The 27603-nt window shown below is 39.6% G+C and overlaps 2 protein-coding genes across 5 annotated transcripts in view; one reads left to right on the top strand and one right to left on the bottom strand.

The window, feature by feature from the left end:
• Window positions 1-15828, bottom strand: part of wdpcp (WD repeat containing planar cell polarity effector) — a 102896-nt gene extending 87068 nt beyond the window's left edge. For 2 of the 3 annotated variants that reach the window (XM_088086231.1, XM_088086229.1), the window contains exon 1: window positions 15318-15828. The gene's annotated coding sequence lies outside the window, so the exon portion shown is untranslated. Of the gene's footprint in view, window positions 1-3131; window positions 3495-15317 lie in introns of all 3 variants that reach the window. The other variant, XM_088086230.1, reaches the window with a different exon arrangement.
• Window positions 15829-15970: 142 nt separating this feature from the next.
• Window positions 15971-26313, top strand: mdh1ab (malate dehydrogenase 1Ab, NAD (soluble)). Of its 2 annotated transcripts, none has more exons than XM_088086234.1 (9): window positions 15971-16108; window positions 16624-16722; window positions 17161-17257; window positions 21182-21357; window positions 23170-23292; window positions 23417-23593; window positions 24434-24547; window positions 24875-24964; window positions 25653-26313. In XM_088086234.1, exons 1-9 carry the CDS (start codon window positions 16106-16108, stop codon window positions 25773-25775), a joined length of 1002 nt encoding a protein of 333 aa, XP_087942360.1. In that variant the 5' UTR covers window positions 15971-16105; the 3' UTR covers window positions 25776-26313. The 2 variants fall into 2 exon arrangements, with proteins under 2 accessions (XP_087942360.1, XP_087942359.1); XM_088086233.1 differs by having other exon boundaries at window positions 15982-16108; window positions 16621-16722.
• Window positions 26314-27603: the final 1290 nt, after the last annotated feature.

The raw sequence follows: 27603 nt of genomic DNA on the forward strand, positions 1-27603 counted from the left end.
TGTGTGTGTGTGTGTGTGTGTGTGTGTGTGTACTGTTGCATGCAAATGTGTGTAGATCACTTGAAGCATTATTCCAGGTTTGGAGGGCATGCGGAGGTGAGGAGTTGAAAAGTTCAGGTGTCCAGAGAAAAAGAGTGAGAGGGACTTTTTGCCCCATAATGACACAATTCACAACAAGAAGTAACAGCAAACACTTAAAAAAAAAAAAGTTTGACCACAGTGTACATACATGTGATCAGACAAGGAAACGCAGGGATCATAACTACTGCTAACAGAACAAACGAGTTTGTAATATTTTTGTTATGGGTTAACCAGATGATCATTTTCTAAATAAATCTATTAATGGTTTTGTTAATAAAATGTCAGAAAAATGTGAAAAATGCACATAATAATTTCCAAGAGCCAAAGTGGTGTCCTAAAGAACCTTGTTTCATCATGCCTACAAGTACAAAACTCCCAAATATCCAGTTTACGATCATTTGCGACAGGGAAAAGCACCAAATCATCACATTTGAGGGGCTGGATTTGACGTTATTTGCCATTTTTGCTTAAAATAAGGACTAATAAGTTAAGCAATTATTAGAATATTTACACATTTTCTACAAATCAGTTCATCAACTGATTATTTTACAGCTAAGGACTTATTTAACCTTTTTAGAGGTCCAGTGTGTATGATTTGGGTACACCTACTTGCAGAAATGGTAAAAATATACAAACTATGTTTTTATTAGTTTATAGTCAAGGAAAACAAATAAGAATTGCTGTGTTTTCCTTAACTATGTATGAGCCAACTGTGTCTACATATGGAGCGGGTCCTCTTCTCCGGAGTACACCATGTTGTTCCACTGTAGCCCAAAACAGACAAACAAAACACCTGCTCTAACGAGGGCTATTCACATTTGTTGTGTTTTCACATTGGCCACAGTAGTTCTTGTACATGCCTGGCACAACAGAAGAGTTTGAGTTCTGCAACATCACCGCTGGATATCATTAATTTCTCCACACTAAAACTTTAAAAGGTAGAACCGAAAAATGATTATTATGACTTTTGAACATGTGGCCACAATAGTGCAGTTCTGAGAAATGAGAGAGATGTAATTTTGGAACCAAAGAGAAGTACTGACGTCCTTTTGTAGTCATGAATCTCCCTCTCTCATCTGTCGCCTTTTATGGGCGTGTGAATATCTTTGTTCCTCGCAACTCTTTCATTTTTGTTGGTCAGGGGAGTATGAACATTATGTGCTACTAAATTGCCCTGTTAGAATATAAATTCTGTAGTCAAATAATCGAAAATGTCATTCTTAAAAATAATCTTGCAGCCTCAGCATGTCCATGTGCAACAAAGGGAGGGAAAGATGGACACGGGGTGACGGAGAGATGAGTGGAAGCTCTTCTAAGCAGATGTGTAAACGTCATTAGAGGGGGTAATGGAGGGAGGAAGGTGGGAAGTGGGGGGCGGAAAAAATACTCCAGCAGAGGTATTTACCCAACGCCCGGAGCAGAAACACAAACACAGCTCCAGTAATGACTGAGACAGACAGGCAAGACAAAACTGAGAAAAAGAGACATTTGGTGGAGAGTCAGGTCTTGATTAGTCAGACGATTTGTTGGAAAAGACGAGGCAGGCCTCTGGTTTCATCACACCTACAAAATGTTACAAGAATCTAAAATTTCCACTAAACCAGTGATAGTTGTCATTCACCCTGTTCAGCTAATAGGCCTAATCCTGGCAAGTGTTTCTCTAAAAGCTGAGTGCATCTGCCCTACAACAACGCCCAAGGGCAGGAAAGACAATACTTCCAAACCAGCGGCACAATTTCTGGCTGACTTCAAAGAGATTCTCGGGGACTATGTGCCTCTCCGGTGTCTGTCCCCTGTCACAGCGAAGGTGACGCGTGTCACACTGACCGCGGTTTTGTTTATGTTGTTGGATTTTCTTCTCCTAAAGCTGTTTGGTGCCCTGTTGTTCGCCCCTCACCTCCTGACCACAAACACACGTATAAACGGTAAACGCACAAATGGACTCACAAACACAGAGTGAAATAAATCTATTCTGTGTGCAGACACATGCACAAAACATGTAAAAACATATGGCTCAAAAAGCAAAAAGACAAAAACCAACCTAAGTACACATATACAAATGCATATTGAAGGCGTACAGAGTTCATACACACACACACACACACACACTAACCGGCGCCTCACGCTTCGTCAAATAACTTTAAGGGGCAAGCATTTTTTCAACCTGGATCGTACTTTCCCATGAATATTTGAAAGACCTTTTTTTTTTTTTTTTTTTTAAATTGGTCCAGTGTTGAGTGAGACCACTGCATCCAGTGGCCTTTAACAGGCTGTAATGTAACTACTATGGGCCCGTGGGCACCATCAATTTACATCCACTAAAAGTACTTGTTTTTTCCACTGACAGGATCAGACTGTGAGTGTCTGAACACATTATTGGAAGGATCCCTACAGAGATATACTTTTTTTTAAAAAAGTAAGATTACTCTCACTTCCGAAAAAAAATTTAAAAGTAAAAAAATAAAATTAAATAAAATTACCTCAATAAACTGCTTAAAAATTCTAATAATTCTGATAATTATTTTTCATTTCTTTCTGAGCTCCTAGTTGCCTTTCTTCCCATGTTTCCAAAAGAAATCAAACCAACTGGCTAAGGGTTCAGATGTTTAAATGCTTGTGAAAGGTGTCTCAAAGCAGCACAGGAAGGGATGCCAGTTTCAAAGGGTTAATTACAAAAAGCCCAGAAATTGGCATTGCCAATTCCACCAGACTCCATTTAAATAAACAGTCATTTTATTTTGTATAGAGCGAGCATATTTTCAGATCTAACTGGGTGACACATGACTACTTTCCCTATGAATCAAAAGGAATGCAGCTGGGGAACATTAAGTGTCTGCAAAGTCTTTATTTTAGGACAAAAATGTCCTCTAGCTCTATTTTTGGGCATGTACAAACACATACAGAAACCTACAGCTTAGACAATGCTTTCCACAATCGGTGTACACAACCTCAATGCACTCTCAGGTCCCAAAAAACACACACACACACACACACACACACACACACACACACACACACACACACACACACACACACACACACACACACACCTGTCAAGGGCTCAGGAAGACGGGGTCCTTTAAAGTTGTTGTCAGATGCACAGAGCGAGATGGACCCTGGCAAAACGAAAGGTCACGATGAACGTCCCCTAGACTTCTCAGCGGTCTTATTCCCCCGTCACACACTCACACACACGCCGTCTGTCACCTCCCAGACGAGGCCATGACACCTCGGACACCTCTCAGCAGGCAGTGCCTCCCTCCGCCTCTCTCCCTCTCTGACAGGTTGACATGGCACAGAGTGGTCGGATGTCGATGGCACTCGGACCAAGAAGTTTGTCCCCTTTGCCGTGACCTCAGAGATGGACGCCGGTGTCATATCTCCCTGCTCCCCCTGCTGCAGTACGCTCCTGTCTAGAAGTAGAAATGAAATCCTTTCTAGCGTCGACTCTCAGCTCTTTCCTTTACTTGGCAGTTGTCTATCACACCTTATCATTGTCACATGATCTTTAGTCTGGACGGTGGGGGTTTCATTGTTTTCTATTTTGGGACTGCAGTGACCTTCATAAAGTCTATGACAGCAGCTAACAATATATTATTAGTGATTGCCATAATCCAAACCTCATCTAAAAATTTTGATTGCAATCTGCCATTTTGGGCATTTTACCTAACAGATGACAACAAACCATTTATCATGACTGTTATTTATTCTAAGTATTTCAGTAGAAGCCTATTAAACTACACGCATCTTTGCCGAATGACAGCCCTAAAGTGCAGGGATTTGACACTTTCTGGTTGGATTTTTATGAAGCCAATACCTATAAATCAATCCATATTTGTGAACTGAGTGTCTAGCTTGAACAGTATGTGTGATCACTTTATACCAACAATAGAATCACAAGATACAGTATTTTTTGTATAAAGTTGCCCATGCTATTAAAGGACATACTCTAGCTGGTTGGTGACAGAACAGAGTCTTTCATTAGGACTATCTCTGGTGAAGAAAGTAGCGCCAACAAATCTGCTCATAAAAAGATCTGAGGATTATTCAGTGATTTGTACATAGTTTCTGAAACTATGTACAATACCTGCCATTATACCATTACCTGCTGAGCAACTGCCATAACAGTACATACACTGTGAAAAAGAAAGCCAAGATGGCGGCCAACCCTTTAAAATTAGTTTGGCCTTTGCACCTCTACGGTGTCAAGACACACATTTGGGAAAAGTTCTTCCCATCATGGTGGAGTCTAGTCATTTGTCGCCTGCAGTAAAGGGTCAGTCATGCTGCTGCTGAGGTTTGAAATCAGCAGAATGAGAGCACGAAATAAGGAAACCTTACACACGCACGTGCATGCACACACACACACACACACACACACACACATCTGGCTGTTCTCCATCTGTCAGGACGCCCAAACACCCAGCCGTGCGTGAAAACAGCCCTGTCCTGCCCAATAGTCTTCCTTAGAGAGTACAGTCATTGTGGAAGTTGTGTCCACCGACTTAGACACACTGCTTCTGTCAGTGTTGTGCTCCGCTTGCCCCGAAGGAGTTCCTTGTTCCCTGCACTTTGTCAGACACACACACACACACACACACACACACACACACACACACACACACACACACACACACACAAACAGAGAAGGGGAAATTCTCCAACACTGATTTCTGCTGTTTATTCAGGACAATAGCGGGGCTCTGCCTCTACCGCTGGGTCAAGTCATGTCTTGTCAGACTCTGTATCCTCTTTCCATTGAGCCTGACGGTTACAAGTACCACAGGGGCCTGTGCTGGGCCCCCATGTTAAACACATTCACCCTGCAGTTAGACCTGTCTGACGTAAAAGGAACAGGCTCGTCTTTCACATCAAACGACCATACAACCTCATCCCACGCCTACAATTCAAACAGAGTTCACTGCAGTTAGGGTAAATGGTTACAGCGCAGACTGTAGGAAATACGAAAACATGCAAAACAAGCTAAAAAATTACTATTAAAATTACCCTTTTCAATCCTTTTCTTTCATGTACTTAGACTTTCTCACCTGCCGTTGTGCATCTGTATTAGCAAAATGTCAATGACACATTATTAGTTTCAGGGATAAAAAGAGTATTTTCTTACATCTACTGTCCAGCTGCTGTGATCAGGTTTCGTTTTTTTCCTTTAATCCTGCCAAAAGTTAAAAATCTATGCATTAAAGGGACACTTCACTAATTTTCGACCACTTTTGCATCAAAACATAGTGGGTAGTTTGTGTAGATGAACTGTGGTAAACTTTCCTCCATCTAACCAATGCCTGGAAATCCCCCCTCACCCCCGCGAAACTCCATTGGACGAAAAATGTAGATCACATGTGCTGATCAAATATAAACCAGGAATCTGTGACTGAGTTACACATTTCTCACCTCAGATGTTTTCAGAAACATGTTTTAGTTTACCGTTTAACTGTAATACAAGATTTAGTCAGCTGCCATTGCTACACATGGACCAGTCCACATTATATGATCCCACCAGCAAGAACGTTTTTTCATCTGATAAGATGCATTCTGGTAGTTGTAGGTTTTCTACCTCCCTTCTCTCTGTTTTCTCTGGTCATGAAGCACTAGTCTTAAAAGTATTTGCATCTTTCTAGGGGTCGACTGATGTTGTTTTTTCAGGGCCGATACCAATTATTAATACTTAATGAGACCGATAACAGATATTTGGAACCGATACGCATTTACACTAAAAACGAATGTCAGTCTGAATTTAGAATTTGGAATATAACAAACTCCAACACAAAACTTTGTTTAGATGCTTTTAGCTTTAGTTTCAAAACTGAAACTTTCAACATCATACACAGCAAGTTCCCTGCATACAGTCCAGTGAAAACTGAAATGAACTGACACACTTTTTCCACTAACTAATTTTGTTGGTGCTCATTAAAATAAATTGCTGATGCAGATAATCAGAAAAATGCAAAATATCGGCCCTGACAATCGTCCAGGCTGATAATCTGTCAACCCCGAGCAGAGAAAGTCTAGTTTTATGTGAGGGCTCTTTTTATATTGGTGAAAAACTTCTTTGAAACACAACAGAATCGTCCATAGTTGCCACGAATGATTTTTCTCTCATCAACGATGCCATCTCTACATTTAGTCACGGGCTGTGTGTCAAGCACTTGAGGTCTTAGCACTTAAAACAACACATCACATTAAAACATCAGCTGGGAGGTAAAAGATTTCTAACACAGGGGAGCGAGTTTGACAGATGATGGGCACCTGTTGGTTTAGAAGCTCACCTGAGGTACACACCTTACAGAACGCAGTGAAGCTGATCCAACAACACACGTGTTTTTACAGTGTAAATGTACCTTATGTAGTCTAACCAAGGCTAATCAGAAATAATAAACATATTTAAGTAATAACGTCCACTCACAGATAGATACTGAGGGCACTTATTTCCTGTCCTCATGTCCAGCATGAGACGAAGCTCTTTCTGTGCATGTGCATGTGTGATGATGATCAGAGACAGTGTCGATGAATTAGTGTGTGACCACTGTGACAAATTTCCCACCAATGTGTGACAGGCCCTCCACCGGCCTACTCCTCCCCCCTCTGCTCTCCCGTACGTGTACATAGGCTTAACGTCGTCTGGGCGGGCCGATCCCGCCGGCTCACTGTCGGCACGGCAACGAGCACTATCCTGGCTAACATCTGCCGCACGACCCGGGGCCACTCAGAATGGGCCTTAATCCCCACACAGCCATGTTGTGGGGGAAAACATTCTTTCCTTTTTGGTGAGCGCAGACAAACAGGGACAAACGGCGTTACTGGTAACAGGCAAGAGGCAACCGGCCTCTTGGAAGGACGGGGAATGTTGTTGGTTACGTGGCCCCCAATTGTGCCACGGCCCATTATGGCTGTGCAGAGGGGTGTGACCGCCAGCATCGGCAGCGAGTTGCCATCACTGGTCCAGTTGGATGGATTTGGGTTTTGAGGTTAATGAAAGGTGGTGCAAGTGGGCGAGGTGGGGTAGGTCAGAGGGGGTTGTCAGCCAGCCTTGTTATGCTAAAACAACACTTGCATTGGTTAAAAAACGTGAACCGCCCTCCACCCTCTCCGATGTGAGTCTGCTGCCACATCAACTGGCCGTGGATCCAGGACACTGTTGCTGCCGCATTTTTGGTCATCCTTCAGTGAGTTTTTCAAAAGTGTGTTTGTTGCCTTCAACAGCAGAGTGAGCTTTCAGTCAGGACACACCACAACATCAACATGTGGCAGTTTGGTGCCCCCTTGTGGCTTTTATCAAGACAACAGGTGCTGTACGAGCACACAAACACACAAAAAACATGCTTATTTTACACATAAAGACCCTCACACCAAGAATCATCCAAAGTCACAACACGACAAGAGAACAGCTCCTCTCTGAAACAAGCCGAGCCATGATCCTTCATATTACTGTTTCTGATAAAGATCTTCTCTGGCTGTGATGCACAGAGGAAATGAAGACACAGCCATCAATCAGTCCATCAACTTCTATGAAATATGTATTTGTCTTAATATGGAGTTTGATTCCATCAAAGCCATTTCACGGACCATTTCCCTATGCAAACACCTCAGGAGGAGAGACGGCGAGAGAGAGCTGCAGAGTGTGGTTAAGGCTCGCTCAGAGGAGGAAACACACCTCCGAGGATGGCTCGGTGTGTGTATAGTATGAGATTTAATTGAATAGTTCTGCATCAGTGCTGAGAAGTTAGTTGGTGTGTTTGCAGAGGTCTCTGATTGAGGGCTTGGTTGTCGTTTTTTTCTCCCTACAGCAAGACAATACTTGGCTGGAAACAAAGTCCCTCTCAGGTTTCAATCACAGACAATCAGTGAGAAAGGAACTCTGAGAGGTAGTAGGTACATCAAGGCAGATTGGAAACATTCGTACGCCTCCAGGCCTTGTCCTAAAAGTGCCAGAGCCGCACAATAACAACAGCTCAAATGGATCTGCGGGTATTTTTGGAAGCAACCAATCCATCATATCTCAGCTCAGAAAAGGGTTATTTGGAAGATGTGCTCTGCTTCGTGTAAAATGAAAATAGGGCTTAGAAATACATCTTCAAATAGATAACAAGAATTATTAAAAAGGTATGTCATATATGTTGACTGATTATTCATAGAGTAAATCACAAGTTTCATCATGATGCGGTATTAAACAGATTTTTTGGACGTTACTGATATCACAAAGTTTGTCATGACACGATTTTGAAATAGTAAATATCCTCACTGTCTTTTACTTGTTTTCTTACCATTATGCTTTGATTCATTTGTTTATTTTCTGTTAATCATTGTCTCTTATCTTCTTTCTTTGTTTTTTCTCAGCTGCATTGAACTTATTTGAATCTTATAATTGTACTGTATATTTTCTGTTTTTATGTCTGTGAAGCACCTTGTAAACTTTTTTTTGAAAAGTTCTAAACAAATAAAGATTATTATCTGCCCGGGGCTAGGTAACTAGCACTATTAGCACAGGGGTGGAAATGACTAAGACGTGGAACGGTAATTTCAAAATAAAGGTACATCTTAAAGATGGCAATAAGATGACGTAAAGCAGGAATTAAATACCGATTAACAATGACCTAGTGGTTTTGCCTAAGTCCACACATTTGAATTTACCCACTCCACGGCGTTCGAGTTGGATCGATGGAAATGGAGTGTAACGAGTTGACAATTATGTCTGATATCAGCCAAACATTAGGTCTGCTACAGATACAAAATTTGATTCCAAATGACTTGCAAGAGTCAGATAGATTAGACTTTTTTACACAAATTTGTAAAAAAGCTGTATTTATAATGGGGTCAAAGATAGATGAAAGACAAATACTTTTTTGCAATTAACTATTTCTCCAGATGGACTGTCGTCATGTTAAGACACAAAAGCTGACATGGGCCAGACGTTGTGTCTCTTTAAGTTTCTGTGGAATAAATACACTCCATTGTTAAACTTCTTCTTCCTTGTTTTAAATAGTGTCTCCTGATCTCCCTTTTCTGTTTTCCTTTTCCTGTAGGGCACTTTGTAACTTCTGCATTTTTAAACCTGCTTTAAACAACACTTCACTTGTTTACGTGAACTGGTACTATGGGTCTACAGATTATCAGCCTGGCCGATTATCACGGCCGATATTTGGCATCTTGCCGATTATCTGTATCACTGTTTTATTTTAATAATCACAGATAAAATTAATTAACGAAAAAGTGTGCGTATTACAGTCAACCAACAGCAGGGAAGGCAGTCTGCAATACATGTAAAGAAAGTGCCAGCATGGGAGGAACTTTTATTTTGTAAAACCTCAGGGAGCTGTTTTTATTCATTCGTTTTTTACTTAGATTTTCACTTAACTTTATAAAAAAAAAGAGTTGCTGGGAACTTGCTGTACATGATGTTTAAGTTTCAGTTTTGATTAAACTTTTGCTAAAGGCATTTAAACAAAGTTTTGTGTTGGAGTTTGTTGTAATCCAAATTCTAAATTTCAACAGAAATATTTTCAATTTGATTGAAAATGCAAAACGGACTCACTAAATTCTAATAATCCATATTGTATCAGTCCTGAAAAACCAATATCAGTCGACCCCGAATTCGTACACCACGCATAACTGAGGAAAGGGTGCTTCAGGCAATTTGACAGTGCAAAGAGTTTATCCCTGCAAAAAGCTTACAAGCCAACTCTTGCAAGTACTCTACCAAAATCAAGAGTATAAAAATCACTCTTTTCACACAACAAAATTACAGCGTGAGAATTTCAACTGCTGACCCAGTCCCAAGTCCATTATTTTACAGGAAAGACCTCTGCTGCAGCAACAAGTGTGTTTGAAGAGACTTCACTGCAAATCCATCCACAGCAGTTTCAGTGTGTTGTGTTCAGTGACAGCCAGGAAGGACTATGGTTAACCACAGCCATACACTGACACCTAGTGTATCATTACGGGTACTGCAGGTGACAGTAAATGACAGGACAGGGACACGTAGGCTCATTTTAAACACAGAGACTGTCTGCACCACAGTGTAGGGAACAAAAATCATCTGCTCCATCTGATCTAAAGCTTCATCAACTAATCTACGACAGGAACATGACACGACTAAGATGCCACGAGTAATGAGGGTGATGGCACAGGGATACAGAAGTTGATGGGAGATAGCAGTGACGATGATGTTTGTGTGTTGTTTATGTATTTATGTTGGCTGCGCTCGTGTGAATGCAACCTGCTATCTCACTGTGTCTGCCTGTACACTCTGAGAGATATTTGGTCTAGCAAGGAAGATAAGAGGGCGATACTGAGGCCGGCGGGTGTGCTGGCTATCTGCCTCCCAGCTGCCAACGTAACGGGGTCACTCAGGTGCACTCTGCGAGGACAAGTGGAGGAGCAGAATAGGAGGAGATAAAGTGGGAGAGGACAGAGAGGGTGGAGGTGAAATGACAAGAGAATAAAAGAGGAGGAGGAGATGGAGTGGACAGAGGACAGAGAGAGGGGTCAGCAGAGGAGACAGTAAAGAGAGGGAGACGTGCTGCTGTTTGTGCGGTCATGAACTTATCAAGATTTTCACAGCTCAGAGCCCGACATTGTACTCTGTGTGCACATGTATGTACAGAAAATACAGGCGTTGCAAAGTGCATGTGTGTGCAGCTTAGGATTTGTGCATGTATGAACTTTTCCCAGTCCCCTCGCTTCAGTGGGGCTCCAGGTTCTGCCGAGTGGGTGGGACAAAACACCCACAATGCCGATTGTTTTCACAGCACACACACAGAGGATCAGGCCGGCATGGCAAACTGGCACCAGATATTATCGTGTGTGCCGCTGCTGTTTTTGGTTTCATTCCGATTTCCTTTTTACAAAGACGAAGTATGCCTAATCCCCTCATGACAACCTGACTGTGGAGACTGCCGCAGAAGAAAATAAACATTGGAGTCTGACTTGTCAAATAACAGTTACAACAACAACAGACTCTTTCAAATGTGCGCTTATGTAGAGTCAGAACTGTCACAAGTTGTTTTATTAAAAACTTTTTAGGGGATTTTAGGTGATACTGACGGATGTGCACGTTCATGGCTGCACCTGATGCAGAGCGCACTGAAAGGCCAATGAATATTTCAAAGACAAACACTATTCTGACTGAGTAAGCCTTGCCATAAATCTGCAGATCTAATCCCAGAAGCTCAATTTGGGCGCTCAAAGACATAAAACGGCCCTAAATTCATGTACCTAGAACCACATACATCAATTTGCAGCCAACTCTTGGGATATGACGACTGCCGCTTTTATAAAATATGTGTCAGAGGTGTCATACAGACCAGGTAAACACAAACACATGCCTTACATTTCAGACAACATGGATCCAAAATCAAAATAAACAACTCCAAAGCAATGACATAAAACACCAAAAAGAACACAAAATAACACAAGAAACGACTGAAAAGTATGTTCATATATGCTATAAATAAACCATAAACACAGGACAATTAAAAGACCAGCTAATATACTCCCTGACATTAGTATGTAGAGGAAGTCCTGCAACAGTACTTTGAAACAGCCTGGAGGAACCAAAGAGTGCAGATTTAAGTCTTTCTGCAGAAGACTGCACACATATGGAGCTGCATACATAAAGGCTCTTTTGCCAAACTCTGTACGAACCATAGCTTTAGACAATAAGAACAAGGTCTGCCAACTTACAACGGCATACTGTGTTATATAATCATACAGCGCTGTGTCAGCCAGCAGACAGCTGTGAGCACCTGTTTGTCCCATGTGGACACCCATGACAGACATGCCACACAGAGGGGTACAAATGTAACTGGAGCTGAGAGGAACACTGCCAGGCTGTGGCAGCTGCGTCAAACATCTCTGAATCAGGCGTTCACGCACGCAGCCTTTTGAGAAGGGGATGGTCTGTGTCAGCCCCTGTCACTGACAGGTGGAGACCCAAAATTAAGGCCAGTTTTGGGCTTTGGATGGAGAATTGGTAGTGACTCGGGTTCATTTTGTATCATTAGTTTGAGAGACAGAACAGCAGGATGTTGGGGAAAAAAAGAAAATATTATGACATGAGAATGATGTGTTTCACATGGCAGAGACCGAGAAGGATGAAGAGAAAATGTTAATTTGTGTTCGTGATATTGCACTGTTTTATGTTATGAAATTCTTTTGTAGGCCTCCCAGCAAAAAGTAAGACCAGAGCCACCTAAACAGCAGTTCTACTACTTATTGATCAAGGATCTCACTATAGACAAATCCTGCCTGCTGATAACTGAACAAGCTCATTAGGTCATTCACTCCAGTTGTCTCCAGTCTTTTAAATCCCATCTATGCTTTTGTTTTAGTATATGTTAAGAGGTAATGGAAAAATTAATGCAGCATATTTGATTTTTGCATGACAATATTTTATTGATATACAAATGCCAAGTATCTTTTTTTATTGTATCATTTATTTATATTGCAAATCCAATAATAAAATGAATTGCTTTCTTAGTCCACTAGAAATATTTTGCTGAAATATAAATGAAAATGACTGAAGTGAGATGATCAGGCTGAAAACTTCATGTTAGATTGACAAAAAATAAATAAATAAATTGCAGTTTAAAAGGGGGTAATAAATTGCAGTGCATGTTTGTTTATCATGATAATATCCTTTAGCAGGGTCTCTGGTGATTCCCATCCCCAGTGTGTCTTTGTGTCCATAACTGTTATTACTTTTTCTTAAATTAATGTCTGCCTGTATTTTATAAACTAGAAATTGATGATAGCAAGGACTTTAACTTGCAAAATGTTGTTTTATTTGGGCTTCAATTTAACAACACAATAATCTTTCAGGTATGACTATTGGTGCTATCAGACTTGTTTATTAAACAATGCATATTATGCTGTCCGAGATTTTTTTGAAAATCATAGTAATAGGTATGATGGCTAAGGGGATAAAAGCATTAAAGGCCAAGGTGTGCTCTTTATAAAGTAGTCTGTATGGCCGGTCATTGGTTGAAAACAAGGGGAAAAGCCTGCCATGGTATAGGAGGATAAAGGCACACAGTTTAAGAAAACTTTTCCTCTTCATACCACCACCACTGAAGATGTATTTATTATACTGAATATAAAGATAAAAAGATTTAAAGTATGATAAGTATGTGGATTTTATTGTTAAAATCTATTCTGTGTTGTGTGTTTAGTGTACTGTGTTTTTATGTGTTGAATATTTAAAAATAAAAAAAATAAATTAAAAAAAGGAGGGGGGATCTTGTGATACTGTCTAAACATCTGACAAGCCCTTTGGTTAAAGCTGACGCCTTATGTGTTAATTTTACCTAACCCAGATTTTCTTTTTTTTTTAAACCCTCAACTTTGATGCAGTTAACTATCTGAAACCTAAATCGACATCAGTCTTCTTGTACTGCCTTCAGATGCCTTTCACAAGCATTTAAACATTTGAAATGTAACATTAATGTAAAAAAAAAAGCAGAAAAAAATGCAATCAGCAACTTGTCATGAAATGAACCACAACCTGCAAAAAAAGGTGAAAAAAAGTAAAAGGTGACAAGAAATTGACCTGAAAATTACCTTTAAAATTGAGAGAGAATACTAAGAGAAGTATCAAATGAGTGGAAAAACAATATCAAGGTAACAAATCTTGTGATTTTTATAATTACACATTTAGAGTTAGGTCATAGAAATATATGTATATATATATATATATATATATATATATATATATATATATATATATATACACACATACATATACATATATATAGGTAATTGCCTTTTTTCTTTTTTTTGGTAACTTTTTTCCAATGTCTTGCTAATGTTTTGCCCTCTTTCCATGTTTTTTCAAGAAATCAAGCGAGGGCTCAGGTTTCAAAACTATAACCAAATATTCATATCTGGACTCATGATGACGATGACTTAACTTTATATCACTTAACATTTCTCCCAACTCAACTTGTCTTACAACTTTAGCTGCAGGTTTTGTTTTGTCAATCTGACTGAACAGGCTTGCAGTGCATAAATAACCTCAAATATTGTCCCCACACCGCCCAGAATGGAACATAATAGATCCTGACACTCGTGCCACAACCACCAAAATCTAAGAAGAATATGCTCCAACCATAATATCATTTGGCACAGAGTCCGAACCCTGCAGGCAGCCAGCTGAAAAAGCCCGCAGTCTGACAGCCAGGTGTAGCACCGTCTCCTCCTCCACGTTTTGTTCAGGTCATGTAATGAGCCTGTAATGAGGCTGTGAAATATTGATAACCAGGCTCACCTGACACTGGGTCACTGTAGGGGTCCACTCAACCCAAACATAAGATTAGTAGAGAGAAACACTTTACACCTCTCCTGGTAAAGAACCAGAGATTAGAGAGCTACTTATCAGGATATCATCATGTGAAAGCAGATTTTGTGATGCATGCAGTGGATTAATGACGTGTGAAGGGTAAAAGCACAATGGCAATGATGAAATTCACTTCATGAGGATATTAAAAAATGCTGCATCCCTTGTATTTTTTGGAAATTGAAGACCCAGTGCCTCTGATTCATATTTCTGGACCCTTTAAATCATAGATACTCAACTTGATTTGCTTGGGGGACACTTGCAAAATGCCAGGAGGCCAGTACAGGCAACCCCATGGGACACTGCTAAGGATTTTAGGACTTTTGTAGGATTTTGGGACATTTCTGGACACTAGGACATTTCTTGGATTTCAGGAGATTTCTCAGTTTTTGGGACATTTATCTGACTTGGGACATTTGTAGGATTTTAGGACGTTTGTAGGATTTTAGGATGTTTCCAGGATTTTATGACGTTACTGGAATTTCAGGACCTTTCAAGGAATGTATAATGTTTCTAGGATTTTAGGATGTTACTGGGATTTTAGGATGTTTCTAAGATTTTAAGACTTAGGGGCTTAGCTAGGACCTCTGTCAGGGTGTGTGGGGGGTCTTCATGGGCTCTTTTTTAATGCTGTTTTATGCACTCTGGCACCTTATGTATTAAAAAAGTACAAAACAGTTCCCATTGTGAATCACTTTATTTTTATTGTGAATCAGAAAATGGGGGAGGGCATCCAGCACACTAAGTTGAGTATCACTGCTTTAAAACCTTGACAACAAACCAAAAAAATGATGAAGCTATAAGCATTTAAGTGAAATCCAGACAGACATCTTAACATAAGAAGAGGGAGAAGGGGAAGAGATGAGACAGGTTACTGTCATCGACTTACCTTGATTACTTTGGTGGCTGCAGAATAAAAGTCTTTCTCCTTGGCTGCGCAGCTTCGGTTGTTTTTAAAGCATTAAGTTGACCAACTTAACGCTGACAATAAACTCAAATCACGCCTTGCATTGCAAACATTTATCGCTAACCATCTTTCTTTGATTGAGACGACACGTGAACGCCAGGCGCTGCTCGCCTCAGGTGACCCGTTAGCATTAGCCAAACTTAACAACCTGCGCGGCACTTTTTTACATCCAAGTTGTTTCGTTTCATATAAATAAGTCGTGTTAACGCCGTTAGTCGCTGCTGTTTCTGTCCATTTACTTGCACGTGTTGCTCCTCTATGTATTTTCCTAGCGAGCGGCTAAAGTCACAAACAAACTCTCCATGCTAGCAGGCTCATTGCTGGTCGCTAAGCAACAACAAGCTACACTTTGAAGCCTGATGCTAACCAGCTAGCTCGCTGGCGCTTCCTTTAGCAGCCTGTGCTAATATGTTAGCTCATTAAATAGCGATAGCTTGTTAAATAGCCTCGTGATAGCACGTTTACCGATAGTGACGTTTATTTTAACTGTGGACGGTATAACTGGCCCGAGCAAACTTTCTCATCTCGACGCGCGAGACTCGTTTTTGATAAAGAACTACATTACCTATCAAAAACTACAGGTACCCGGATATTCAATCTGCCGTCAAACGGTCGCAAGTGTCGTAAAGAGGCGAGGACCGCTTAAATAGGAGTGACCTCCAGTTTGAGCGAGAAGTGGGAGAGAGAGCAGTCCCAGCTATCGTGTGAACATGGTGAGTATAACAAGCTATTATTTTTCTCTAATAATGCACGCGAGAAGCCGATCAAATCGGGTTATTACGATTTATCAAACCAAATGTTCACAAAGTTGTGCAAAGTTCGTCAAACTTGATCTTAACGATACTTATAGTGAGTCTCGCGGCATGACGTAACCAAAACGTTAAAAATGCACTCGTGTCATACTGATTTAAAACCTAAATAATGTGTTTTATAGTGAGTTTGGTCATTTTGAGTTGTTGAATGAATGGATGAACGTTAAAGATGGCGATGAACCTGATAACCCAAGTATATCCTGGTTTTGTTATGTAACAGCGTGTGGAAAGCACAGTCTATTTTTGTAATGACCCCCCTCTGCTTTAGTAAATCCTGTTGACAAGAATAGACACCCAGCAGGCACCCACGTGCTCCTGACAATAAAACTTGTCGCTTTCACACCTGTCCTTTTTTTTGCAGTGAAATCAATGCTGATAGTCCCAACAGCTCTGTCCTTTGTCTTGTGTCTCAGCAGTCTGAGCCTATTAGAGTCCTGGTGACCGGCGCTGCTGGGCAGATTGCCTATTCCCTGCTGTTCAGCATTGCTAAGGGAGATGTCTTTGGCAAAGATCAGGTAAAGACGGGCTTTGTTCCTTTATCTCATTAGTCTGTGTCAGGGCAAAAGACACACACAGGACACCCACGCCTCCCAGGAAACAGCTGCGAATATCACAAGTTTTACACATCATATCTGAGGCGGACACTGAACAGATGTTCTGTGGGAGGTGATCAGATTTATATTTGAGCTCTGGGACAAGCAAGGATTGTCCTTGGAAGACAGTGAAATGGATCTCAGTGCTCTAAGGCCAACTTTAAAACCACCTGATCCATCTGGCACATGACACTGTCAGCGAGCCACATGGCTTACGTCCTCTCACTCTGTCTCCAGAGACAACTAAGTCCCACACTGACATGTCATTATACAAGTGAATTTGATTTTTAACTGCATTTAAATTCAGTTAAGCATGTTTTTATATTCATTTCATACCATTCACTCCCCTCCTCCTGTCAGCCCGTCATCTTGCTCCTCTTGGACATTACACCCATGTTGCCAGTCCTGGATGGTGTTGTCATGGAGCTGCAGGACTGCGCCCTCCCACTTCTGAAAGGTAAACATTTAAGGGTTGGACACTGTAAAAAACATAACATACTGTCCTGTATGTTTTCTACACTGGCATCAGAAATCACAGTATTCTTTAAGCTCGTAGACTGCAGATTTAACTTAACGATTTGCTGTTTTTACAGCAATTGTTTGGAGATATTATATTATAATTTAATTATTTTATAGTGTATACCATATTGCCGTTTAAAGGTTCTGATTTCCTGCTCATTTACAAGAAAATAAAAACAGTATTGTAGATGATTTGCTTGCTTTTTATACTGTTAGTAATTATAATGTTAGTAATGTAACACTCTTATTATAGCTAATTGTATGAGCAAGTTCTGGTCAATATATTGATATTGTGATATGAGACTAGATATTATTAGATTTTGGACTTTGTGTGTCCTGATTTGAAGGCTGCATCACAGTAAAATTATGTAATTTTCTGAACTTATCACAATATTCTAGCTCTTCGAATAGAATTTGATTCATTTTGAACATGTAAAAAAAAAAAACTAGAGGAAACGATTATGTAAACAAGCAAAAAGACAAAAAAAGTAATATTACCGACAATGAAAAACATAAACACAAAGAAATGGATAAACACGTGATGACTTGGTTTACATATTCGAAAAGGAGTGAGAAGAAGTACAAACATAGAATAGAATAGATCAGATCAGATCTTAATTGTCCACCAGGGTGTAAATTTGTCTTGAGCCCACCAGACACCGGAGACAAAGCAATAAAAAGCAGCCAAGCAGGTAGTAAAAGAAACGTATTGACATGATAAGAAACATTTAGCACATTAATTCAGTTCATTATGATATTTGCCTTCATCCAAGTAGTCAATATATCAACATTATTCATCATATCAAAAATTTCATTTTCAAAATATTTTGTAAACGGGCCAATAGTCAACCCCAAAATATTGTTGCAATATCGATATTGAGGTTTTTGGTGAAAAATATCAGGTTATTTGAATTTCTCCATATCGCACAGCCCTAGTATGAGTTATCCTACGATTCTCACCCACAATAACTGCAGCTCTGGCTCATTTGTCATCATCATGTTGGTCTGTTTCATAATTATTTAAGGCCTATGGGCAGTTTTAAGCATTTAGGAGCTTATAAATGGCATTCGGACAACAATAGTTACAAGGAGACACTGGAGTTAAGATGTGGTGGACAGTCTTATTTCAAATGCTTTACATGTCTGAATGCACACAGCTTCTGCAGAGAAGAGTAAATATGTGCTGTAATGTTTATGCCCATAAAGGAATCCAGGCAGCATCTCAAAATCATCCACTCTTCATAAATTTTACAAGTTTTGCCAGTACTCTTATTTATTTGTTTGCTTTATTTGAACTGAATGTGATCATATGTTATTATATTACAATAAATTGGACAATGCTGATGCACTGGTGGCGGTCCAGTCATGACCTCCAGGGGAAGCTGAGCATCCTGTAACTCCTGGATTGTACATGCATAACATGAATAATAATTCAAAATTTTCTAACCTTGTAATGGTGTGCTGTCTTTGTAAAAGGAATTTTAAACTCAAGCGACCTCCTGGTAAAATAAATAAAGATGTGAAATGATTGAATATTAATAGTATTAGATTAATCACGGTTGCTGTATCTCAAACAATAAATGCTGCAGCTAAACTGTATTTCCTTGTTTTCAAGTAAGGCAAGGCAGCTTTATCTGAAGAGCACATTTCATACCACAGGGCAATTCAAATGCTTTACAGAGCAATAAAAACATAAAAACATAATTAAGCACACAAATTTACAATAAATGAGTGAAAAGATATGATATTAAAGGTCAAATTGATGATAATAATATGATTTAACTTTAAAAAAAACAGCAAAAGTGCACACAGTAAGTGTAATTTAAATCACACTTTGTATATTTCTACACCTCCCAGAATATCATTTACCACCTGCTATAATGCTGCCCTTGTAAATGTTAGAGAAAGCTGATACATTTTCCTTTGTAAGAATTTTAAGAAAATAGGACTTCTATCCTTCTCTGAGACAGCTGATTAATATGAGCACTGCTTTCCAGTCGGATCTTTGGTGTCATCACTGTGACCGCTGTCATGACATCAGTCGTGAGGCGCCATTATGTGCCATCTCCATTGTGACCTGGAATTTTTCCTTTGAATTGCTGCCGTCCTTTGCTTTGTTTGGACGGGGGCTGTGAGAGGCCCCTGTATTAACCAACTGTGCTGCAAAGACAACGCTTCAGGCACTGAGATGGCCGTCCGGCCGTACAGTACAACACTGCTCGCACATGGGAAACATGCAAAATGCAACTCTCAGACTTGTGTGTGTGATTTAGACAGAGGGAAAACCTTTCAGAAAAGGTTTGGTTTCAAACTATTTAACCTTCTAACACCTGGATCAACATCAGTTTTCTTGTACTACATTCAGACGCCTATCACAAATTAATTTAGAAAAGGTGATGAGGAAATTATCTGAAAATTAGCTTGTGTGTGTGTGTGTGTGTATATATATATATATATATATATAATTTTATTATTATTATTTTATTTTTACTTTTTTTTCTTTTAACTTATTTTCAGGTAAGTTTTTTGCAACTTTTACTAATTACTTGGGGTTTTTTTTGGCAATTTGTGTTAAAACACTTGCTGTCCTCCTCCAAAAAAAATCAAGGCAATATATACAGGTTTCAAACTCTTCATTAAGATGAGAATTGTCCTAGTGTTGAACTGTAATCTATACAGACAAGCCTTTAGAAATGTACTTTGGGAGCTCCCTCCTTGTTTTAGGGAGTGTATGAACAGGTTTATTGTGCACCCCAGGAATTCCACCTTAAAACCGGTTTCTGTTGGCAATGAGACAGGAAATGGTATGAGCTTGTTTTAACACGCATTGCCTACCAGGGCTGCATAAGCAAAAGAATAAATATATATTATATTGCGATTATTTCGACCAATAATGCGACGTGACAATTTTTACCTTTATTAAAAAATAGTGGTTCATGCAATTTGGATATTGCACTTGGCCATATGATATGATTTTGATCATATTTCATTTAACCCTCTGAAAGCTGGATCAGCATCACTTCTCTCGTGCTGCATTCAGACACCTCTCATAAGTATTTAAACCTTTGATCCTGAACAAACTGGTCTGATTTCTTTTGAAAACATAGAGAGAGAAAGGCAATAAGCAACTTTGCAAGAAATGTCCTGCAATTTGCAAACATTAGTAATTCGGATTTTTTTTTAAAACTAGTGAAAAATCTCAAACTAAAATATATTCATACTTGACATAATTATATATTTAAAATTATTTTATAGAATTCTTTTTTAAAAAAATTAAATAATTTTTCCCAGGTCATTTCCTTGTTATTTTGTTTGTTTTTACGTTCCTGCTTTTTTAAAAAAAAAAAAAAAAAAAAAAAAAGTTTGTTTGTTTTGTGCTAATTTTCAGGTAATTTGTTTTGTACTTTTTACTTTTTTTATTTATTTCTTGTCATTTTTGGGTCAGTTCTCCTAAAGTTGCTCATTGCCTTCTTCCCGTGTTTTTTCAAATAAATCAAGACAATTTACCTGGATTTCAAAAAGGTAACTGCCTTTATGTTGGTTCCAGTCAAGTGTGAAGGTGCCCAAAATATATTTGATGGCTCGCAGATAATCATTGTTAGTGTTATATTTGTTTAAGAAAAAAATCAACTGAAAAAATCAACACAATCAAGAACAGAAATCGTGTCAGTTTGAGGGAAAATTTGTCTTAAAAGTGCCATCCCAAATTTCCTTCTGTTTAGGAGCAAATGGTGACCTGTGAATGTGACTCTGTTGAGTTGTGGCGCAGCGCTGTTTTATAGATGCAACACTTCATGAAACCACATAAAGTATATAAATGTTCAACCTGCAGCAGTAATGATTTAACTCTCTTCCTCCACAGAGATTGTCCCCACTGACAAGGAGGAGGTGGCCTTCAAGGACCTGGACGCAGCCATCCTGGTGGGCTCCATGCCCAGGAGGGACGGCATGGAGAGGAAGGATCTGCTCAAAGCCAACGTGGCCATCTTCAAGAGTCAGGGAGCAGCTCTGGATCTGTACGCCAAGAAGACCGTCAAGGTACTGACACAGGACTTCGTTAGCAGACGTGCACTAACGTGCAAATTTACTGACACGTCAGCTCCTCTCCTTTTCTGATTGTGTCAAAGGCCGTTGAGAGAAACTGTTTTGCTTCTGGCTAAACTGTTTGTGCCACATTGTTTGATGTAGGTGTGGCAGTTTTTTTTATAGTGAAACATTTGTTGCTGTTACTGCGTTTGCTCTGGGTTGGTTCCATTTTCTAAACATGTTGGCAATGTGAAAGGCAGCATACTGCAAAAGAGGTTTTCTAATCCTTAAATAGTTTTTTCCCTTTTATGATATTAAATTCATACTACGCAGGATTTTCCTAAAATAAAAACAATGTTTGGACTCACACAGAAGTAATCCCCCTCAATCATCCATTATGACCCAAACGAAGTATGTGGCGGTGTATTTTTCTGCTGAGACTCCGCCCTCTGCCTCGATTGTCTTCTTATTTTCTGTTTTTGGGATGTTTATGGGTGTGTACCCCCTTAGTGCTCAGGTGAGGTTGGTGCTTGATGAAAATGTAGCAATCAGGTGCTAGACCATGAACACAACGCTGAAAAATTGTAGACATAGCGAGGTGAAAAACTCGATACGCACGCAACGATATTGCAAGTTTGCTATAAAGTGGTTCAACTCTGATAAGAATAAGACATAAAACCTACAAGTGCTTTTAAATCGGGCAAATCTATCTCAGGGAAGCACATAAGACTACTGGTGAGCTACAGAGAGATGCAGAATGATGTTTTTTTGCAGGCGGGCGCGGATATCGTGCTGATTGCCTCGTCAAAAAGCCTGTGGGAGTTTCTCCACAGGATTTCTGGATTACTGTTGAAAAAAAAAAGCTCTGTGGCAAACAAACCTTTATGGTACTTAGACATTTGTTTGTTTTTTCAGCAAGATAATCTTCACAAATGAATACCACTTTTATGGTGTTTGGAGCAGAAATTAAACCACCAAATGTAAAAAGCAAACATTAGGCTGTAAACGAGCTACTTGTTGCACAACTTGAAGTTGCCACCACCTCGAGGCCGTAAAGCAGCGTCCAGAGGGATGACTCCCTGACGTCTCCGTAGGAGTGAAGTCTATTACTTGCAGCTACTGAGCTATTTAACCCGGTCTGACCTTTCTGACCCGTTTGCTTCGCTTCAATGACGCATGCTTCGCTGTGCTGTGATGCATGCTGCATCCAGAAAAAGATCTGCAGGGTTACAGAATTATTGCAGGTATTTACTGACATATTTGATGTCACAGAACAAAAAGTTAGTCTTTTATGCTTGTGTTAACCAAAAACCTTATTTTAGGCATCTAACCAAAACACATTCAAAAAAAACTTCTGACTAAGGAGTCTGTGATGCTCTGTCCACAATCCATGAAGTTACTTTCCCAGTGGATCATGAGATATTTCTTCTGGGCAACCTCTCAAATTCTAATATCATGCATAGCCACTCAATCAACCAACAGAAATCCTACTGGTCGTCGCCAAAAATGCATTACAACGAGATGGCAGTCAGATATCCCATTGCCTGTTGGACTGTGGCTCTCAGAAGTGAACAGCTGTATCATCTAGAGAAGATGACTTACTCACTAAGGAATAAGATCCAATTTTTCTATAAAATACGGCAACCTTTAATCAAGTACGTGGAGAATCTCCCGTCCCGCATGATCTCCCTGTTTTCACCACACTAGTGTTATGATAGACCATGTTGTGAGCTTACAGATCAGATGAGTCAATCAGGTTGTATTTTAAAGTGTGTGTGTGCGTGTGTGTGTGTGTGTGTGTGTGTGTGTTTTTTTTTTTTTCAGGTGCTGGTTGTGGGAAATCCTGCCAACACCAACTGTCTGATTGCAGCCAAGTCTGCTCCCTCCATCCCCAAAGAGAACTTCTCCTGCCTCACCCGTCTGGACCACAACAGGGCTCGCTCTCAGGTGCGTTCCTGCAGGCGCCTGTTTTGTCCTCGCAATTCTATCACGTTTTTTTTAGCCGCCACATTTTAGTTCTTTGCCCAAGTTGAGCGTGAAACTTAAATTTTTTAAATTTCTGGTCCGGAAGGTGGCGATGCGCTGTGGCGTTCCTGCCACCCACGTGAGGAATGTGATCATCTGGGGCAACCACTCGTCCACCCAGTACCCAGACGTGCATCACTGCTTGGTCAACATGTCTGGCGGCGAGCTCGCCTGCTTTGATGCAGTCAAGGATGATGCCTGGCTGAAAGGAGACTTCATCACCGTGAGTTAACCCTTCGAAACCTTTTCATGTAGTGCGTTCAAAAAGCCTTTCAGGGGCGTTTTAACCTTTAAAGCATGGGCAAATTGGTTTGATTTCTTTCAAAAGCATGGGGGAAAAGGCTATCAGTAACTTGGCAAATAAAAAATATTAAAAGGTGACAAGAAAATCACCTCAAAATTAGAAGAAAAAAAAAGAAATTATCAGATAGCTAGGAAAATTATCACGAAAACTATAATTATATTTTCAAAATAAGGTGGCAGCAAAATATATGTATTTATTTATATATTTATTTTCATTTGACCTTTTTTCAGGTCATTTTGTTTTTTTTGGTTCTCTTACTTTTTTGTTAGTTTTTTTTTTTGTTGCTAATTTCAGGTAATTTTCTTCTATCATTTCAGTAATTTCGATGTTTTTGAAAAAAATCAAGCCAATGATCAGGTTTCAAGGAGTTCAGGGTTTTTTTTTTACATTTTCCTTATGCACTTTCTAAAATCAAATAATGAAATGTTGGAGGTATATTTAACAAGAAAAAATACTTCAGTCAAAAAATCCTGCATTAAATGGCATTAAACCGGTCCTGTTGAGCAAATGCACATGACTCAAACATCGGTCACAAAAAAATTCAGATCATATGTTTACTGATCTGTTTGTAGAAACACTGACTGGTGTTTAGTTTTTTGTTTTCCTGCTTGAAATTCCAGAAATAACGGTGACAGACATGTCAGCCCTTATCTCATCTGAAACTAGCTGCAATAACACGAGCTGACCTTATACGCTCGGTTTCTTCTGCACACATTAACGGCCACTTTGCATGTAATGCTCCATGTTGTTGCGTTGCAGACGGTGCAGCAGAGAGGCGCTGCAGTCATCAAGGCCAGGAAGCTGTCCAGCGCCATGTCTGCCGCCAAGGCCATCTGTGACCACATGAGAGACATCTGGACCGGCACCCCCGAGGTAAACACCGTATTTATTTATACGGCAGTTATGATGTGGGAATGTCTGCTTTTTGCTACATTATGTCAAAAAGTGAATATTACTTTGTGAACAACAGTGAATAAACATGTTTCTGTTTGTGCTCACACGAGAGTTTTCGTCATTAACCCTTAGGGCCCGCTTTGATATTACACACACTCACATCAATCTGTGCAGAAAATGCACTTTTCAAAATCAATCTTTAAAATACCCATTTTAACATCAGTTATGATGAAATACTACATCACAAATAAGCAACATTGTATTTTAAAATGCAGTTTTAACCATTTTCTCCTCTTTTTTATTCAGGGTGAGTTCATCTCCATGGGTGTTTACTCCTCTGGTAACTCCTATGGAGTCCCAGAAGACCTCATCTACTCATTCCCTGTCCAGATCAAGGTGAGACTCATCTCACTCATCTGTAGCCTACAATGATTTACGTCGTGTCTGACCTCAAAATGTGAAACTGTGAACACACACCAGTCAGCTAAAACATGAAAACAACTGACAGGTGAGGTGAATGATATCAATTGTCTTTTTACAATGCCAAAACTTGGCAATTATTTGGGTGCCACTTGACATGCACCACCCTTCCAAACACCGTTACAGACCAAGTACACGTTTCTTTTTTTTTTGCTAATTTTTTGGTCATTTCTTCTTTCATTGCTTTTGCATTACAAGTTTTTTTAAAGAAATCAAGCCAGTTTGCTAAGGTCTCAAAGGGTTAAAGAGGATAAAACATGAACTTAAAAAAAAGAAATAGACCAATAAAAGATGACAACACACAAGTAAAACCAACAAAATAAGATAAAATAATAAATAAACCAATAAAGCAGTAAAAGTAAAAGCACACCTGAGCCAAAACCAAATTAAGAAATAAAATAAACTAGTTCAGTGTTTGGGTGGGCCGTGCGTGTCATAAATGTCTCGACCCGGGATTTTCCAGCAGAACATTTCATTGTACGGAGAAGATCAAAGTTATTCACTTCACTTATTATTGCTTTTAATGTTTTTTGCTGATCTGTGTATGTTATTGAACCACATGCTCCTAAATAAAAAAGTAAAAAATATATGTTGTTTTTCTCAGGACAAGACCTGGAAGATTGTGCAGGGTCTGGCCATCAACGACTTCTCCAAGTCCAAGATGGAAGCCACAGCAGCAGAGCTGATACAGGAGAGGGACACAGCCGTGTCTTTCCTGGGAGTATGACTAGACCCCGCAGGGCCACCCGACCTGCACTTAGACAGCTCCAAAACTCCAGACGCACGCCTGTGATAAAGCACTCCACCAATCCCGGCATTACTGTGTGTGTGTGAGAGAGAGTCAGTGTTTATGAGTGTAAAGTTGGATTTATACTTGTGCGTTGGGAGTCTGCATTAAGGTGTCTTTTAAAAAATTTACAGCACCTTCTGGGATATCAAATGGAGACGGTGATTGGGTAGCGACGGCTGCTTGTGGTTTTGTTCACATACCGACGCAGACTTGTTTACTCAAGCTATAAATAATTGCACAGCATCAGTCTCCCTTTCAGTAGACACACGAGTGACGCACAAGTAGAACTCCACCTTAAGTATACATTATTTACTAAAAGTCCAACACAGTCGTTACCAGCATTTTTTCCAATACTTTTTCTCTGGCGGTCAGTGAAACATGGATGCTTGTTACATAAAGTCAAAGATGCACTAAGTCCTCAAACACTGGAATGGATGGATTACATTTAAGATAAACAATAAAAAATGAAACCTTATACTTTTGGGTTTTGGGGTGTTTTTATTTGCTATGTAGTTGCCATTTTTTTCGTTGTGGTACTTCTAGGTTTATACGGCATAGAGGCTGAGCAGTGAGCACTGTTACCTCAAAGGAAGAAGGAAAACAGTAATATCATTCTTCGTCATCCCTGCAGGAAATTTAAAGGCTTAACCCGTTCAGATCCCCTGTCCAGTCCGATGGATATCACTTTTCTAGGATGTCTAGATCTGTGGTCCCAAATGCATAAACTTTTTTGATGGGCAGAACCATTTAATTGAATTATCTAAATTAACTATCTACATAGCTCTGATAATGGGATGTCTGTAAGCCAATCGCAGTGTTTCACATCATCTAAAGCGGACTGCGGTAGAGCCACGCCCCCTTTTTAAATAAGCAACATACATACATACAAAAATGCAGCAATGACCAACTTGGTAAGAAATGTCCCACATTTGTAAAAAAAAAAAAAAAAAAAAAATTAGTAAAAGATGTAAAGAAAGGTTTTTGAATAAGAAAGATGGTTATAAGAAAATCCCCCAAAAAAAGTAAAAACAATATTTATCATATTAATAGTATTATTAGTAGTATATGATGTATATAGATACAGATCAATTTGGGAGGTTTATCTCATGTTTGTTTTTGGTTTTTTACTTTTCTTTTTGGCTTATTTTCAGGAAAATTTTCTTGTAACTTTGCTAATTTCTTGATATTTTTTTGAGCCATGTCTTGGTAAGGTGCACATTTCCTTTTACCCATCTTTAGGACAGAAATCAGACCAATTTGCTCAGGTTTCAAAGGGTTAACAGGGAAACTACTGTACATCAGAAGGTGAAGTAGAGCGTAATGTCACAGTTTCACCAGGCAGAGGCAGTATTTCTTGGGTTTTCCCAAAGCCAGCAACATGAGAACTGATTATGTAACATCTGTAGTGAGTTAAATTCACATTGTGTCACTCTTGATTAAAAACCGAATTATTAAAAGTGACAAATCTACCAAGATATCCATTATTATAACATCAATGCATTAACAAAGTGCTGCTCAGCCAGTGTGATCCTGCTCATGATATATAGATGTGCATCAAAGCCTGCAGCGCTGCTTTAAAGCTCCTCCACAGTGACAAAGGTCAGTGGGAGTATTTGGGCCTTTTGGGCATGGGTGATTTTAGGGCAGTGATTTTCTATTTCCTACATTTCTAGCATTCTTCAGAACGTTGCAGATTTCTATTGGCTGTCAAATTCTACGTCACAGACACACAGCTCTCTGATTGGCTGCCATCTTCCTGCAACGT

Source organism: Plectropomus leopardus, chromosome 13 (assembly GCF_026936395.1).
Source record: "Plectropomus leopardus strain MGB_pleo_1.0 chromosome 13, ASM2693639v1, whole genome shotgun sequence".
In the NCBI taxonomy this organism is placed as follows: Eukaryota; Metazoa; Chordata; class Actinopteri; order Perciformes; family Serranidae; genus Plectropomus; species Plectropomus leopardus.